The following is a 12,421-nucleotide window of genomic DNA, read 5'->3' as shown; positions in this document are numbered from 1 at the left end:
TCCATTTTTAAAAATCCACAGGGAGCCACCGGAGAGGAGCTAAAGAGCCTCATGTGGCTCCAGAGCTGCAGGTTGCTGACCCCTGACCTATATGGACAGACAAACTATGGAGAAAAACGTAAAAAAAATATCTAAAGTTCATTAGATGACCTTCAGCCTCTTGTGGAAAAAAAAAACTTCCAATTATTACTTTTTTCACCGGTTTCACAGATGAAAAAAAAAATAAAAAATGAATTTTTGCTCCTCAGGGCTTCCGCACAGCTTTGTTTGACAGATGTTGGTAGACTGGTGGAAGTGAAGTGAAAGTAGCCTCCACTCAGCCAATCCTGATCCCCGTTAGAAGCAGTGTGAGGGGAGCCATAGAGGAGCTCTGTAGCAGCAGTATAGTCCAGCAGGTGTCATGTTTCAGTGGCAGGCGGGGGTGGGACTAGATCACCCACATCCACAGAGCTGTTGCAAAACTTCCGATCAGCAGACTGCTGTGTCTGCCAGAAAAACACATTGAAAAAAGGGAAGTTATCGTGGATCATATCGTGACCATGGCAGGTAAAAAACTTTGTTAATAATGCATTATTCCATATAGCTTTTAAGTAGTTAACAGCGAGGGAAGAAGAACATGTTGTTTTTGCAGAGTGATGAAATCCAGATGTTGTTTTCTCTGCTTGAGATACTGAAGCTGACACATCTGCAATGCAATGCACTTCCTTTTTTTCCATCCTGCTTAAATGTCAACCTATATATAGGATATTAAAGTCAAGAGTATATTTGTTTGTTTGTTTGCAGATGAAGCAGCAGTGATGGTGGAAGGTTTCAGCCCAGCTCAGAACCCTCTGGTCACCATCAGCTTCCAGAGAAACGTCCGCAGGAAAGAGAAGTACCTGGAGGCTGAGCCCAAAGCCCTGGGGGTAAGGAATAACTGTTCTTTGTTTATATTTTAATTTTAATTTATCATTGTCGTGGGTCTGTGGTACGAAGGTACGACAGAGTATTGAGGAAAATAAATAAATCTGAGATTTCGAGAAAAAAGTCGTAATATTATGACAATAAAGTCATAAGTTTATAAAGTAGTAATTTTACATGTTATTTTCTTTTTTCTCGTAAAGTTATGACTTTATTCTCGTAATATTTCGACTTTTATTTCTCGTAAAGTTTTGACTTTACTCTCGAATTATTACAACTTTTTTTCTTGTTAAGTTGTGACTTTATTCTCGTAATATTTCGACTTTTATTTCTCGTAAAGTTATGACTTTATTCTCGTAATATAACAACTTTTTTTCTTGTTAAGTTGTGACTTTATTCTCGTAATATTACAACTTTTTTTCTCATAATATTACGACTTTTTTCTCGCAAAGTTGACTTTATTCTCGTAATATTACGACTTTTATTTCTCGTAAAGTTATGACTTTATTCTTGTAATATTACGACTTTTTGTCTCGTAAAGTTGACTTTATTCTCGTAATATTAAGACTTTTGTTTCTCATAATATTTGCAGTACATCTGCACTTTGGCCCTCACTGCATTAGACTTATATACTATATACTTAGACTATAAACTATGTTACCTTCATCACAATGCTCAAATGTTTTGCAGCTCCAGACAGATTTTTTTTTTTTAAATGGCTCTTTTGATAGTAAAGGCTGCTGACCCCTGGGATAGTGTCTTTCTGTCTGAAACTAATACATACCAGGAGTTCTGCAGTCTTGATATGAAGTATTCTCTCTGCTGTCCCAGATCACTCAGATTGGCCTGAGTGTGTTTCAGATCACCTGTGTGGCCGTGTTTCTGTCCAAAGGCCTGAATCCTGACAGTACAGACATCCCTTTCTTCATTTCATCTCTACTGGTAAGCACATGGATATTATTATATTGACATTCAAATAACAATGCAAATTTCCTGACTGTGGGACAAATAAAGGATTATCTCATCTCATTTTATCTTAACATGATTCAAACTGAAATAATGTGTTTAACTTTATAAGTATGAAACAGGTCTGAAGTATTTAGATTGAAAAGTTTTATAATACAAACAGTTCCAATGGCATATAGGAGTACAAATAGTTGTAAGTATTATGCTTGACCGGTGTTCCGATTAAGAGACGTTTTTTTTTTTAATTATTATTTTTAAAATAAATAAACTCCCATTATACAAATGGTGAAATAATATTTATAACCATTATTATAATAACAGTACTTTTTTTATTATTATTTTTAAAAAGGTAACTTATAAAAATTATCTTGGCTAATAATAATTATAATAACAATATTTTTTTTATTATTATTTTTAAAAAGGTAACTTATAAAAAATGATCAAGGCAAGAAAAAATCTGCCTGTTTCACAGATAAAAAAAAATGTAACTAACTTTAAAAGTTTATCCTGCAAAACCTTTTTTTCCACTTGTTCTTAAGTCATAAACACAGGAGAGAAAACTCTTTATAAAACTATTTATAAAAGACTTCACCACAATTTTCTTTTCTCATTTACCTCAGAGCTTCTGCACATTTATGAAGCTGAAGCCATGAAATGTTTCCAGCATTTTTGCATGAAAAATGACGATTAATCAGTTATCAAAACAGTCGCTGATTAATTTTTCTATTATTGACGAATCAAGTTATTGATTAATAAGCTAATGGTTTAAGCTCAATTTGTATATATCTGTTTTTAAATACATCATGTTTTAAAAGTTCTTAATGTGATTTGTATTTCAAATCTTAATCTGAAAAGTAACCAAAGCTGTCAAATAATTGCAGTGGAGTAAAAGTGAAACGTCTTATTGTCTCGTTGTCTTGTTTGCAGCTGAAATTTTTGGTTGTGTGATTTGTGTTCACAGGTGATTATAGCTGGGATTTTGGCTATAGCAGCACAGAACTTCCATCTACCAACGGTGAGTTATATGCTGGAGAGGACACACCAACACTATCGCCAGTTCTATACAAGCAACATATAATAACAAACTACCGAATACAGGTAGTATGTTAATCCTCTGATTTACAGAGACTTAACATATGTCACCGTGTGTATTGTAACCCACATAGGCTACATCAGTTCAGTCCCAATGCATCAACTAAATGCCCAAGATGTGACTCAGATATTTGGGATCTCATACACATGTTTTGGAAGTGCGCCCACTTGAATTATTTTTGGAACAATATTTATAAACATATTTCAGAATCACTTAAGAATAAGTAAATAGCCAGAACCCCCGAATATCTGTATTGGGAGACATAGAAATGCGAGTTTAATTAATAACGATGAAAAGAAATTAATACTATTAATAAAGACAGCAGCAAATATATATATATATATATAAAATATAATATAAATAGAATAATAATAATATAAAAACAAAATATGTATATATACTGTATAAATATGGGACAATGTTTTTATAGGCCTTTTTTTCCATCACTTTATAGAAAAAAAATCATGTGTGTATACTTATAATAATATAAACTATTATAACTACTATATATAATATAATAAAAACATATTAATGAAAAATATTTAAATGATTAAAATAAATAAACTCCCATTATACAAATGGTGTAATAATAATTATAATAACAATAATTATATATGTGTATATATATATATATAATTATAATAACAATAATTATATATATATATATATATACACACACATATATATATATGTATAAATTAACTGGAAATCTAAGCATCCCTTCAATAAAACAATAGTAAAGAGATCTACTGTCATATTGCACCCCCGAAAAATTAATGTACAATGTTAAAGGGCAACCCATGAAATCTGACAGGATATAGAACAAACTTGTTAACAATATACAAAAAAAATTGAGGATGGGGCAGTTATTTCTTTAGAAAAATATAATTTTTTTAGGGCTGTCAAAGACAAAAACGCAAATTTCTTTTAACGCAACTTGTGATTTCTAGGTTCTAGGTCTAGGTATGCCCTAATTTTTGTATGTGAACTGAAGCTATGACAGACTGTTGGAATTAATGGGAAGTTGAGAGGATGCTGAATACGCACGTGTGTGCACGAGGCAATGGAATGAGTAAAAGTTTTAATGATGAATGTATTGACATAAAAAAAGAAGAACAAAATATTTGTAAAAAGAAAAATACTGATCCAGGCCTAATGCCTTCCGAAACTACCAGAACATATTAAAACGTCTTTTCATGAGAAATTAAGACTGCTACCAGTCACTTCCTCTGTAAAATGAGTCACTGGATAACGTTGAATTTAGCTGGTTGTTACACAAGTCCACCGGCCCTGTCACACTTGTCCTGATGTGGCCCGATTCAGGCGTGTTGTTCCTTTAACTGGTAGCCAGCAGTGGCAGAGCGCACCATTATTAAAGGAACGGGGGAGAGAAGCAACAACATAATGCGCCGCAGATGAGAGTGAAGCTGGTTAATCCAGCTGCGACAATTCAAAGTAGTTGTGCAACGGGTAGATTGAACATGATTTTTGCCTTTGCAATTTGAATTTCGGGATTTAAAGGTGCTATTGATAACATTGATAACATTGAGCCGCTAGATGTCGCGCTCTTCCTCCTGCGTTACATTGCTTTCACTTCACAACACGCGGTTGCCAGTTCGTTGTACAACCTGCATATTTTGTGGTCAAGTGGAGTTAGACTCAGACAGTCATGTCAAGTGATGAATTGCAACATCAGCTATAGTTTTTTTCCACACTCACTGGCAACTTGATCGCTGACGACGCAGAGAAACCGCGTGATACCAACATCGTTCTACCATTGGCTCACAAGGCAACAAACAAAACATTCATTTTTGGACCCGCCAAATCACAATCCTAATAATTATTTCAGGGAAAAGCCATACTTTTATTCGGCACCTTTCTAAAAGCTCTGCAGATACTTTTTTTTTCTTTTTTAATTATTCATCTATATAAAAATGTCATCAATAAGACCTTTAAATATCAAGTCCTTTTCTCTTCTTTTATCCAGCATGTAAACGTTTTTTTTTAGAACCAAGCAAATCAAGTGTCATCTTATGGAAATATTATGTCTTAAAAGTCTCCTGTTTTTTCAGCTGAGGGCCTGTTTGGGGATGCAGATTGTGGCCGGCGGCGCCTCCGTCTTCAACATGATCTGTGCTCTGATTAAAATGGAAGATTTGCACTATATGTGCTATAGTTATCACTATGATTCCACCTCCTATGATAACAACGAAATCTGCCAGAGTATTACGGTGAGTTGCTGTTTGCTCTTTATAAGAACAATATTTTCATGTTTCAGAGTTGAATTAGATAAATAATGAAACTGCAGTGTGGTGTAGTGATGGATTATAACAATGTATTACAAACATTTTACATTCAAAGTTACCTTTTAAAATCTGGCTGTGTTTGTGTGACCAGAGGAGGAAAACAACCAATCAGAGTTGAACAATTTCTGTCCATGTTCAGCTGCTGTTTTGAGCAGCCTTGTGATACCACACATCATATTTGTTCATGCTTTTCATTCATTTTTTTTTCCTATTATCTTTCTCCAAGCATCATTTCTGCCAATCTTATCCCTGTTACAGAGCACACATACACACTTTTTTGCTGAGAGTATGGTCATTCACGTTGCTCTGGTGGCCATCTCCCTCACTCTGGCCGGCTACTGCTGCAAGGTGGTCAACTGCTGCTCGCCAGGTCCCAAAATAGTGAGTAAAATGCTGACAATAGCTGCAAAGATTAGCTGTGTCAAAAATCTTGCAACCACGTCTGATTCTATCATGGAGGTCCTGTGGATGACTGGTTCCCAACCTGGGGGTCCCAACCCCAAAAGCTTCACAGGGGTGTCGCAAGGCCTACTTGATGTTAAAGGGACTGTTTGTAAGAATCAGAAATGCTTGTTAACAGCGACACCTGTGGCCGTTAAGTCAACGAAAAGTCAGCGTCGGGCTCGCGCTTGTGCTCGCTCTACATAGACATGAACGAGCATCGCTCAACACAGTGAGGCGACACACGTCAGCTAAAACCACAATATCACTCTATATTTCACCTGCTTGGCAGTAATGTTAGCTGACCAGACGAAGGTCTCTCCATGAATCAATGCTGATCCTCGTGTTGGCTTTTCCTGCTTCGGCCTCCCGACCGCGGCCGGAGGGAACAGGGGCGACACCGCAGTTTTGGTCGGAGACGATAACGTTTCTCGCTGCGGAGCCCCGTCACTTCACAAGACACGGGAAACCTCTGTTGGTCTGGAGGAGCTGCAGCATTTATTTCTGCACAAACGTCCACTGTACATTCACTAGATATTCTCAGAGCTAAACTAACTCTTCTGCAGTGTGGAGTGTGCTCGCATACACGTGAGAGTGGAGCGAAAACGCGAGAACGAGCGCGGTGTGTGAGTGAAGGCAGGCAGGAAGAGGAGCAGAGGAGCAGAGTACAGCAGAGACTCCGGCCCTGGAGACCAAAGCTACGGTCTCCCCCGCGTTCTCCGACCGCGGCCAACACTGTTTTGCAAGACGGGCTTCACTAGATATAACTTTGCGGTATTGGTGCTTCCGTGTAGTTTGTGTTGGAGTCGGTTTACTCAGTGATAGAAAAGGAGCCCCATAAGGCAAAAGGTTGGGAACCACTGCTCTGGATAACAGGTACACTACTTAGGACCCTAAGTAGAGTTCCATTACAGTAACTTAATTGTAGCAGTCAACTATTCGATGGCTTATATTTCTTCTTTTTCTCATTTTCTGTCCCTCTCAGCCGGTGATCACTGTACAAGCGCCCCCTGCCCAACAGTGAGGAGACGAAGTGGACTAGCGCAGAAGACAGATGTTCGGCTACATATAAATGCTACACAAATTTAAAGCTGCACTAATCAATATTTTTTATATTAACAATGGATCAAATGACTATGTGTAATGTGGAAGGGGTTGAAAAACCCCAAAAGAGTTTATCATGAACTCCGCAGTTCCCTCAGCTCATTGTTTTGGTTCTCTATAGACTGCTATTGTTATCATCATCAGCCACTGTGCACTACCTGTCCAGCAGCAATCAGCAGACAGACACAGTTACAGAATAGCTGGTGAACATAATGGAGCATTTAGCAGCAAAAAGAGACAGATATTGTTCTCAGGAGTTGGTGGAGACCAAAACCTGAGCATAAAATGGGGGACTGAATCGGATTTGCATTCATCAGGTGGACACAAACACGACTGAATGTGTCTGCTGGATGTGTAAATATGCAAATATCTTCTAACACATTTGTCGTAGTAGCTTTATAAGATGATAATATGTCAATTGTGTGTTTACAGCTTGCTACATTTCACCCAAGTGGTAAAAAAACAAAATCTATGAATGCAGCTTTAAGACAGAACTTCAGTATTTTTTAGTAAAATTGCAACGTCCTCACACTTTGTTTGCATGTTACCATTTTTTTTTTCATGAGATATTTGTTTTTATATGTACTCCTTTAATGTTAACCTTAATCATAGTCTATTTTTGTCAATTAAAGCGCTACAGTAGGCACACGGGACTAATACCTAAAGGAAAGACATTAAAGCGTCTCTACGGTATGTAACTTTGGCTCAACTGTGAAATCCACAAGAGGCATTCGTACTGAATAATGTGAAAATGTAATGTGACAGTAGCATAAGTAGAGAAAAAGTCATGAACAGGTCAGTAATGTCAGTTACACAGAAATATGTATCTTAACTTAGCGAGCATTAGCCAAACTGTAACAAGACAAAACCCCAAAAGTGAACTGATTTGATGAGGAATGAGTCCTAAAACCCGGAAATTAGTCAGCATTTTACCACTTCCTGTTCCCTCGTCTGGACGTCAGTGGGTTTTATGAATGGGTTTAAGTTAGATGCCTGAAATAAGGTCTTTGGTCTGTCTAACAAGTGGCTAAGTGAGACTACTAAACGTCATCACGTCGCCTCGCCATTTGTGGAGATTATCTTACGGAACTCGATTGCTTATAAAATTCAACTTTTCTTTTATAAGAGGAAGGTTGTGTTACTCATTTGAAAGGTACACAGTGCTGCTTACATGCAGCCAATTTAGAAACATCACAGAGGCTAAATAATTACAACTGTAGAGAGACAACAAATAAACGTAACACTTACAGCTTGAGTAAAATCACTAATTGATGCACATTAATGCTTTTCTGAAACATATTTTTGTCCAGATTGTTGGTTGCTTTATGATGATCACTACCTTTATAATGCTTTATAGTTGTATCCTTTGTCACTGCAACTAACAACCATGGATAATAAAGGCTAACAAATGAAAGGGAGTTTCAGAGTTGTTCATATTTTCCTTTCTCTTCCATCTGTACTCCTACTTCTGTGACAGGAAATAAGGTTTCATGTAGGCTACAAAACAATCTCATTTTATTTGTTACACGATGCAATAAAAAGTGAATACATTAAACATACATGATACTGAAGACATGATCAGAATGATAACACTGGGGGGACACTGGACAGAGATGTACAGCTTTTATGAAGTTACTGTATGGTCCTGTTCAGTTTACACATAACTATCTATGACAGTGTCATGTGGCACCACAGTTACTTAAAGCCCCCCCTCCAGTATATTTTGGCATTTCCATGATATTTCATATTTATTTTAGCCATCAGATTAGCCAAAAAAAATTATAAATAACTTAATTTTGTGCTCAAAGTTAAAAAAAAAAAAAGAAAAAAAAAGTTTGTTGGTAAAATGGGAATAAGACGTATGACTATGGTAGAAGCTGCAGGTCAAAGGTCATCCTCCAAGCTGCAGGAGCACTCATGCTCGTTTGAGTCTGAGCCGCAGCAAACTGATAAATCTGCTTATCTGTCTGTCAGTTTGTCTTTCTAGTTAGTTAGCTAGTCCAACTTGTTGCATCAGCTAACTGAGGGGTTTCATTTCATTTTATTTTAACAATGGCATTAGTGTGTGCGTTGAACGGGTGCAATCAACGTAGTGGATTATACGATGCAACGCACTGACTGTGTCTCTCACTCACTATCTTCTTTACGGTCTCCTCCTCCTGGAGATAAATTAACGGAAAGCAGCAGATGCCGTTTTGGAGGTTTTGCCGGCCTTGAACGGGTCCAGACACCACCAACAATTTTCAGCCCAAAAGAAAACAAGAGAAAGGCCCCGTTAGAGAACTAAACGAATCACAGTGCAGCCCGGTGCGGTGTACCTCCAAAACGGCATTTCAAATGATGGACCTCGGTAGCATGTCTATCCGTCCTGCGGTGTGCTGTGGGCTGCGTGCGGCTCCTCGGCACAGCAGCAGCCAGACGGCCGCCTCACCAGGAGGAGACGGTAAAGAAGAGAGCAAGTGAGATAGGGTCGTTGTGTTGAGCTAATTCTTGTCTCATTTGTGGTCTGATGAACAGTAAATTCATCTAAACTGGGTTGAAAAACGATGCAACCTGGTTGCAGTGGTAATGAATTACGTCTGACTATTAACCACACCCCCCATTCTCCGTTTGAGAGAGAACTTGAAGGAAAGTAAAACTGGCTGGAGGGGGGGCTTTAAGAAGGAAATAAACGATGAGGTTTGCAGGCTCCACTCTCTCATATCTGCAGTTGATCTGCCCAGTGGCTCTGTGGGAGATCAGGGAACAAATTAGTGAAAGCAAAAAGTACATTCACTCGTACATCAATTCTTAAAATAAATATTTAGCTATGGTCTTTATTACAGAATGTTACTGTGGATGTAATTTCCTTTTTGTACTCTTACCTGGGACGCAGACGGTGTGATCACCTCCAGGTCTCCGGAGCAGCCGTGTTTATGGCGGATGAGACTCCCCCACAGCACAGAGCGACGACACGCCGGGCATTCACCCTCCACTGGCAGGAGGTGGGACGGCTCCGACTTCAGGAAATGTTTAGCGAGGCAGGTCACATGACTGCTCATTCCACAGGACGGGTGGAAACAGCTCAGCTTTTCTGACACCTGAGGAAAAGAAGAGACAAAGATGTACAGACGGACTCACTTTACTGCCTTACTGCTGACTGACTGTACTGAAATAAAGTTTATCTGGTACTTCACTATTTAAAATCACAGACTACAGAACATAACTTAACTCTGACATTATTTTACCTCCTACCAGATAGTCTGTCTGGCAGTGATTGATCCAGGTGAAACATAAAGGGAGTGCAATGGTTTTCAACTGTGAGCCAAAAGTAAAATTAGTAAAGTGAGTGAGCTTAGATATTGTATTTTGATCTTCTATTTTTTGTTTCTTTTGTACACTTTATGTACAGGTTGGGAATATTTCATAAAATGTTGAACTACTCCTTTAATAAAACCTTTAAACAGAAGACTCTACCTTGACCCGCCCTTTACAGAGAGAACACCTGGATGTCTCCTCCTCCTCTTCCTCCTCCTCCCCTACAGACTGCAGCGGCAGCTTCTTCTTCGTGGCTCTCACACTCCCAAAAGCGATGGGGATGTGCAGAGGCGGCTGCAGACTGGGCTCAAAGTCCATCCTGTACTCCTGTTTGAGCCAGCGGGCCGTCAGCGGCAGTCTGTTCCACGGCGCCACCCGCAGCATGTTGGAGACGACGCGCCAGTGGAACTGCAGGCTGGACTCTTTCCTGGCGCGCCGGGAGACGTGGGAAAGACACCTGGAGGAGTGAGGGTTCTGCCACGCCCACTCAAACTGACAAAGACAATGAGGATAGTTTGAATTATTCAGCAAGTGAGAAAAAGGACACCAGGAATTGAATGTTCATGGGATTTAATTTGAAAATGAATTTTTGACAGACGCAACACGTACAGTACTAAATCTGATTGGATTAATCATTTGATAGATTTATTTTAACATATGTTAGTAAATAACATTTAAAGGGCCCACAGACACCCTTCATTTAGCAGCCTGACATCTCCAGGTGAGTTAGTATGGAGGTTTAGAGCAGCAAACACTGAAAGAATTTCAGAGTGAAGAGATTAGTTGATCTCCTTTTTGATCAAATATTTCCAGGACAACTAAACTTTCTTACAAACAGTCCCTTTAAGCAACATTTTGAAAACTGGCATGGCCATTTTCAAAGGGTTTCCATGACCTCTGACCTCAAGATATGCGAGGTTCAGGGGCTTTTAGCTCTGGACCCTGACTGACAAGAACAGACATTTCAGGTAAATACTGCTGACTCTTCAAATTTTTGGATGGAACAGACTACTTTTAACTTTGGTACAAAATACTGTCCAGTCACTTCAAACTTACTCACCCGAAGGGCAGCAATATCAGAGGGAAAGCCATGTATAATGAGGACCATCTCCCTGAACAAAACAAAAGGAATATATGTCAATAATTGTGTTATTACAGTATATGTCCATCATGTAGTGCAGCATCTTACCATGGTCCTCTTCCACTGGTCCTCTTGGCTCCTCCTCGGTGTCTTCCAGCGTTGTGTTGTCCGATCCTTCGCTCAGGATTCACAGTGAAGCCGATGTAGATACGACCTTTATATTTAGGATTAGTGCAGTACAGCATGTACACACCACAGAAGCTCTCTACCTCCACAACCATTGTTAGTATTACTCAGCTACTACTTTAACTCTTAACTAGTAAAACCATTAACAAAAAGATACAAAACTATAGTAAAATATGAGCCAATTAAGTTGTGATAATGTTGACATTCTGTCGGTAACATTACTTATACTCTAAAGCAGATTATTTAAACATTTTCACTCAGTTACAGAGCTGACTTTCAACAAATGAGAGGTTTGTTTACATTCGCATGGGTCCTGTCTAGAGGGTAACTCGCAAACTGCTGTTTGTTTTAGTAGCCTAAGAAACTGCCTGATTAAAAACATTATTATAAAAAGGACTCAATGTGTCACTTTAAGAGACAAATAAAACACTCACATTACAAATAACAACTTGCTCTCATTTATTCTGGTTCTGTAAATTTACATGTGGATTGTGGAAAGATGTGAATGATTTTATACTTGTTAACATTTTCTCAGATTTTGCACTGTACTATAGAAATATCATATTTATATAATAAATATTATATTAAATATTATAATATAATATTATTATTATATATTATAGATATTATATTATATATTTTATAAATATTAAAATTAATATATTTATTATATTTGGTTGCTATGGTTACAGTGACAGAGATAGTAATGCATTTTTTATTATTAATTTAATTTTAATTCTCGCGAAGTTCCACATTCACAAGTGTAAATTTACAACAAAAAAAAAAGCCTAATTTCTTTGTATTTATGAAAGAAATGGAATTATATCTGTCAACAATTTCTTCCTCACAAAACAAAAAAGCAATGAAAACAATGAATGTATGCAATATCTTTAATGTTTTTAAGTGAAATTATTGTCATACTCTCACGTGGTCTTTTTTTTTATTATTATTTATTTATTTTATTGTGTGTTTTTTTAAATTTTATGTTGGTTTTGTTTCATTTCTGTTGTCCTTTTATTTTTGGCACAGCTCTTTGTTTATTTGTCG

At 37.8% G+C, this 12,421-nt stretch overlaps 2 protein-coding genes across 2 annotated transcripts; one reads left to right on the top strand and one right to left on the bottom strand.

The window, feature by feature from the left end:
- Positions 1-416: 416 nt before the first annotated feature.
- Positions 417-8,224, top strand: LOC119481990. The gene is made up of 7 exons (XM_037759346.1): positions 417-546; positions 784-905; positions 1,732-1,842; positions 2,828-2,881; positions 5,032-5,190; positions 5,524-5,646; positions 6,692-8,224. The coding sequence occupies exons 1-7, from the start codon at positions 540-542 to the stop codon at positions 6,728-6,730; spliced, it is 615 nt and encodes a 204-aa protein (XP_037615274.1). The 5' UTR covers positions 417-539; the 3' UTR covers positions 6,731-8,224.
- An 82-nt stretch (positions 8,225-8,306) lies between these two features.
- Positions 8,307-11,694, bottom strand: slx1b (SLX1 homolog B, structure-specific endonuclease subunit). Its single transcript, XM_037759345.1, has 5 exons — positions 11,297-11,694; positions 11,168-11,219; positions 10,267-10,599; positions 9,675-9,890; positions 8,307-9,538 (listed from the first exon to the last, which is right to left on the bottom strand). The coding sequence occupies exons 1-5, from the start codon at positions 11,467-11,469 to the stop codon at positions 9,509-9,511; spliced, it is 804 nt and encodes a 267-aa protein (XP_037615273.1). The 5' UTR covers positions 11,470-11,694; the 3' UTR covers positions 8,307-9,508.
- Between the last annotated feature and the right edge of the window lie 727 nt (positions 11,695-12,421).

Source organism: Sebastes umbrosus, chromosome 22 (assembly GCF_015220745.1).
Source record: "Sebastes umbrosus isolate fSebUmb1 chromosome 22, fSebUmb1.pri, whole genome shotgun sequence".
Classification (NCBI taxonomy): domain Eukaryota; kingdom Metazoa; phylum Chordata; class Actinopteri; order Perciformes; family Sebastidae; genus Sebastes; species Sebastes umbrosus.
The sequence above is the reverse complement of the archived record's forward strand: the minus strand, read 5'-3'. Positions and strand labels throughout refer to the sequence as shown.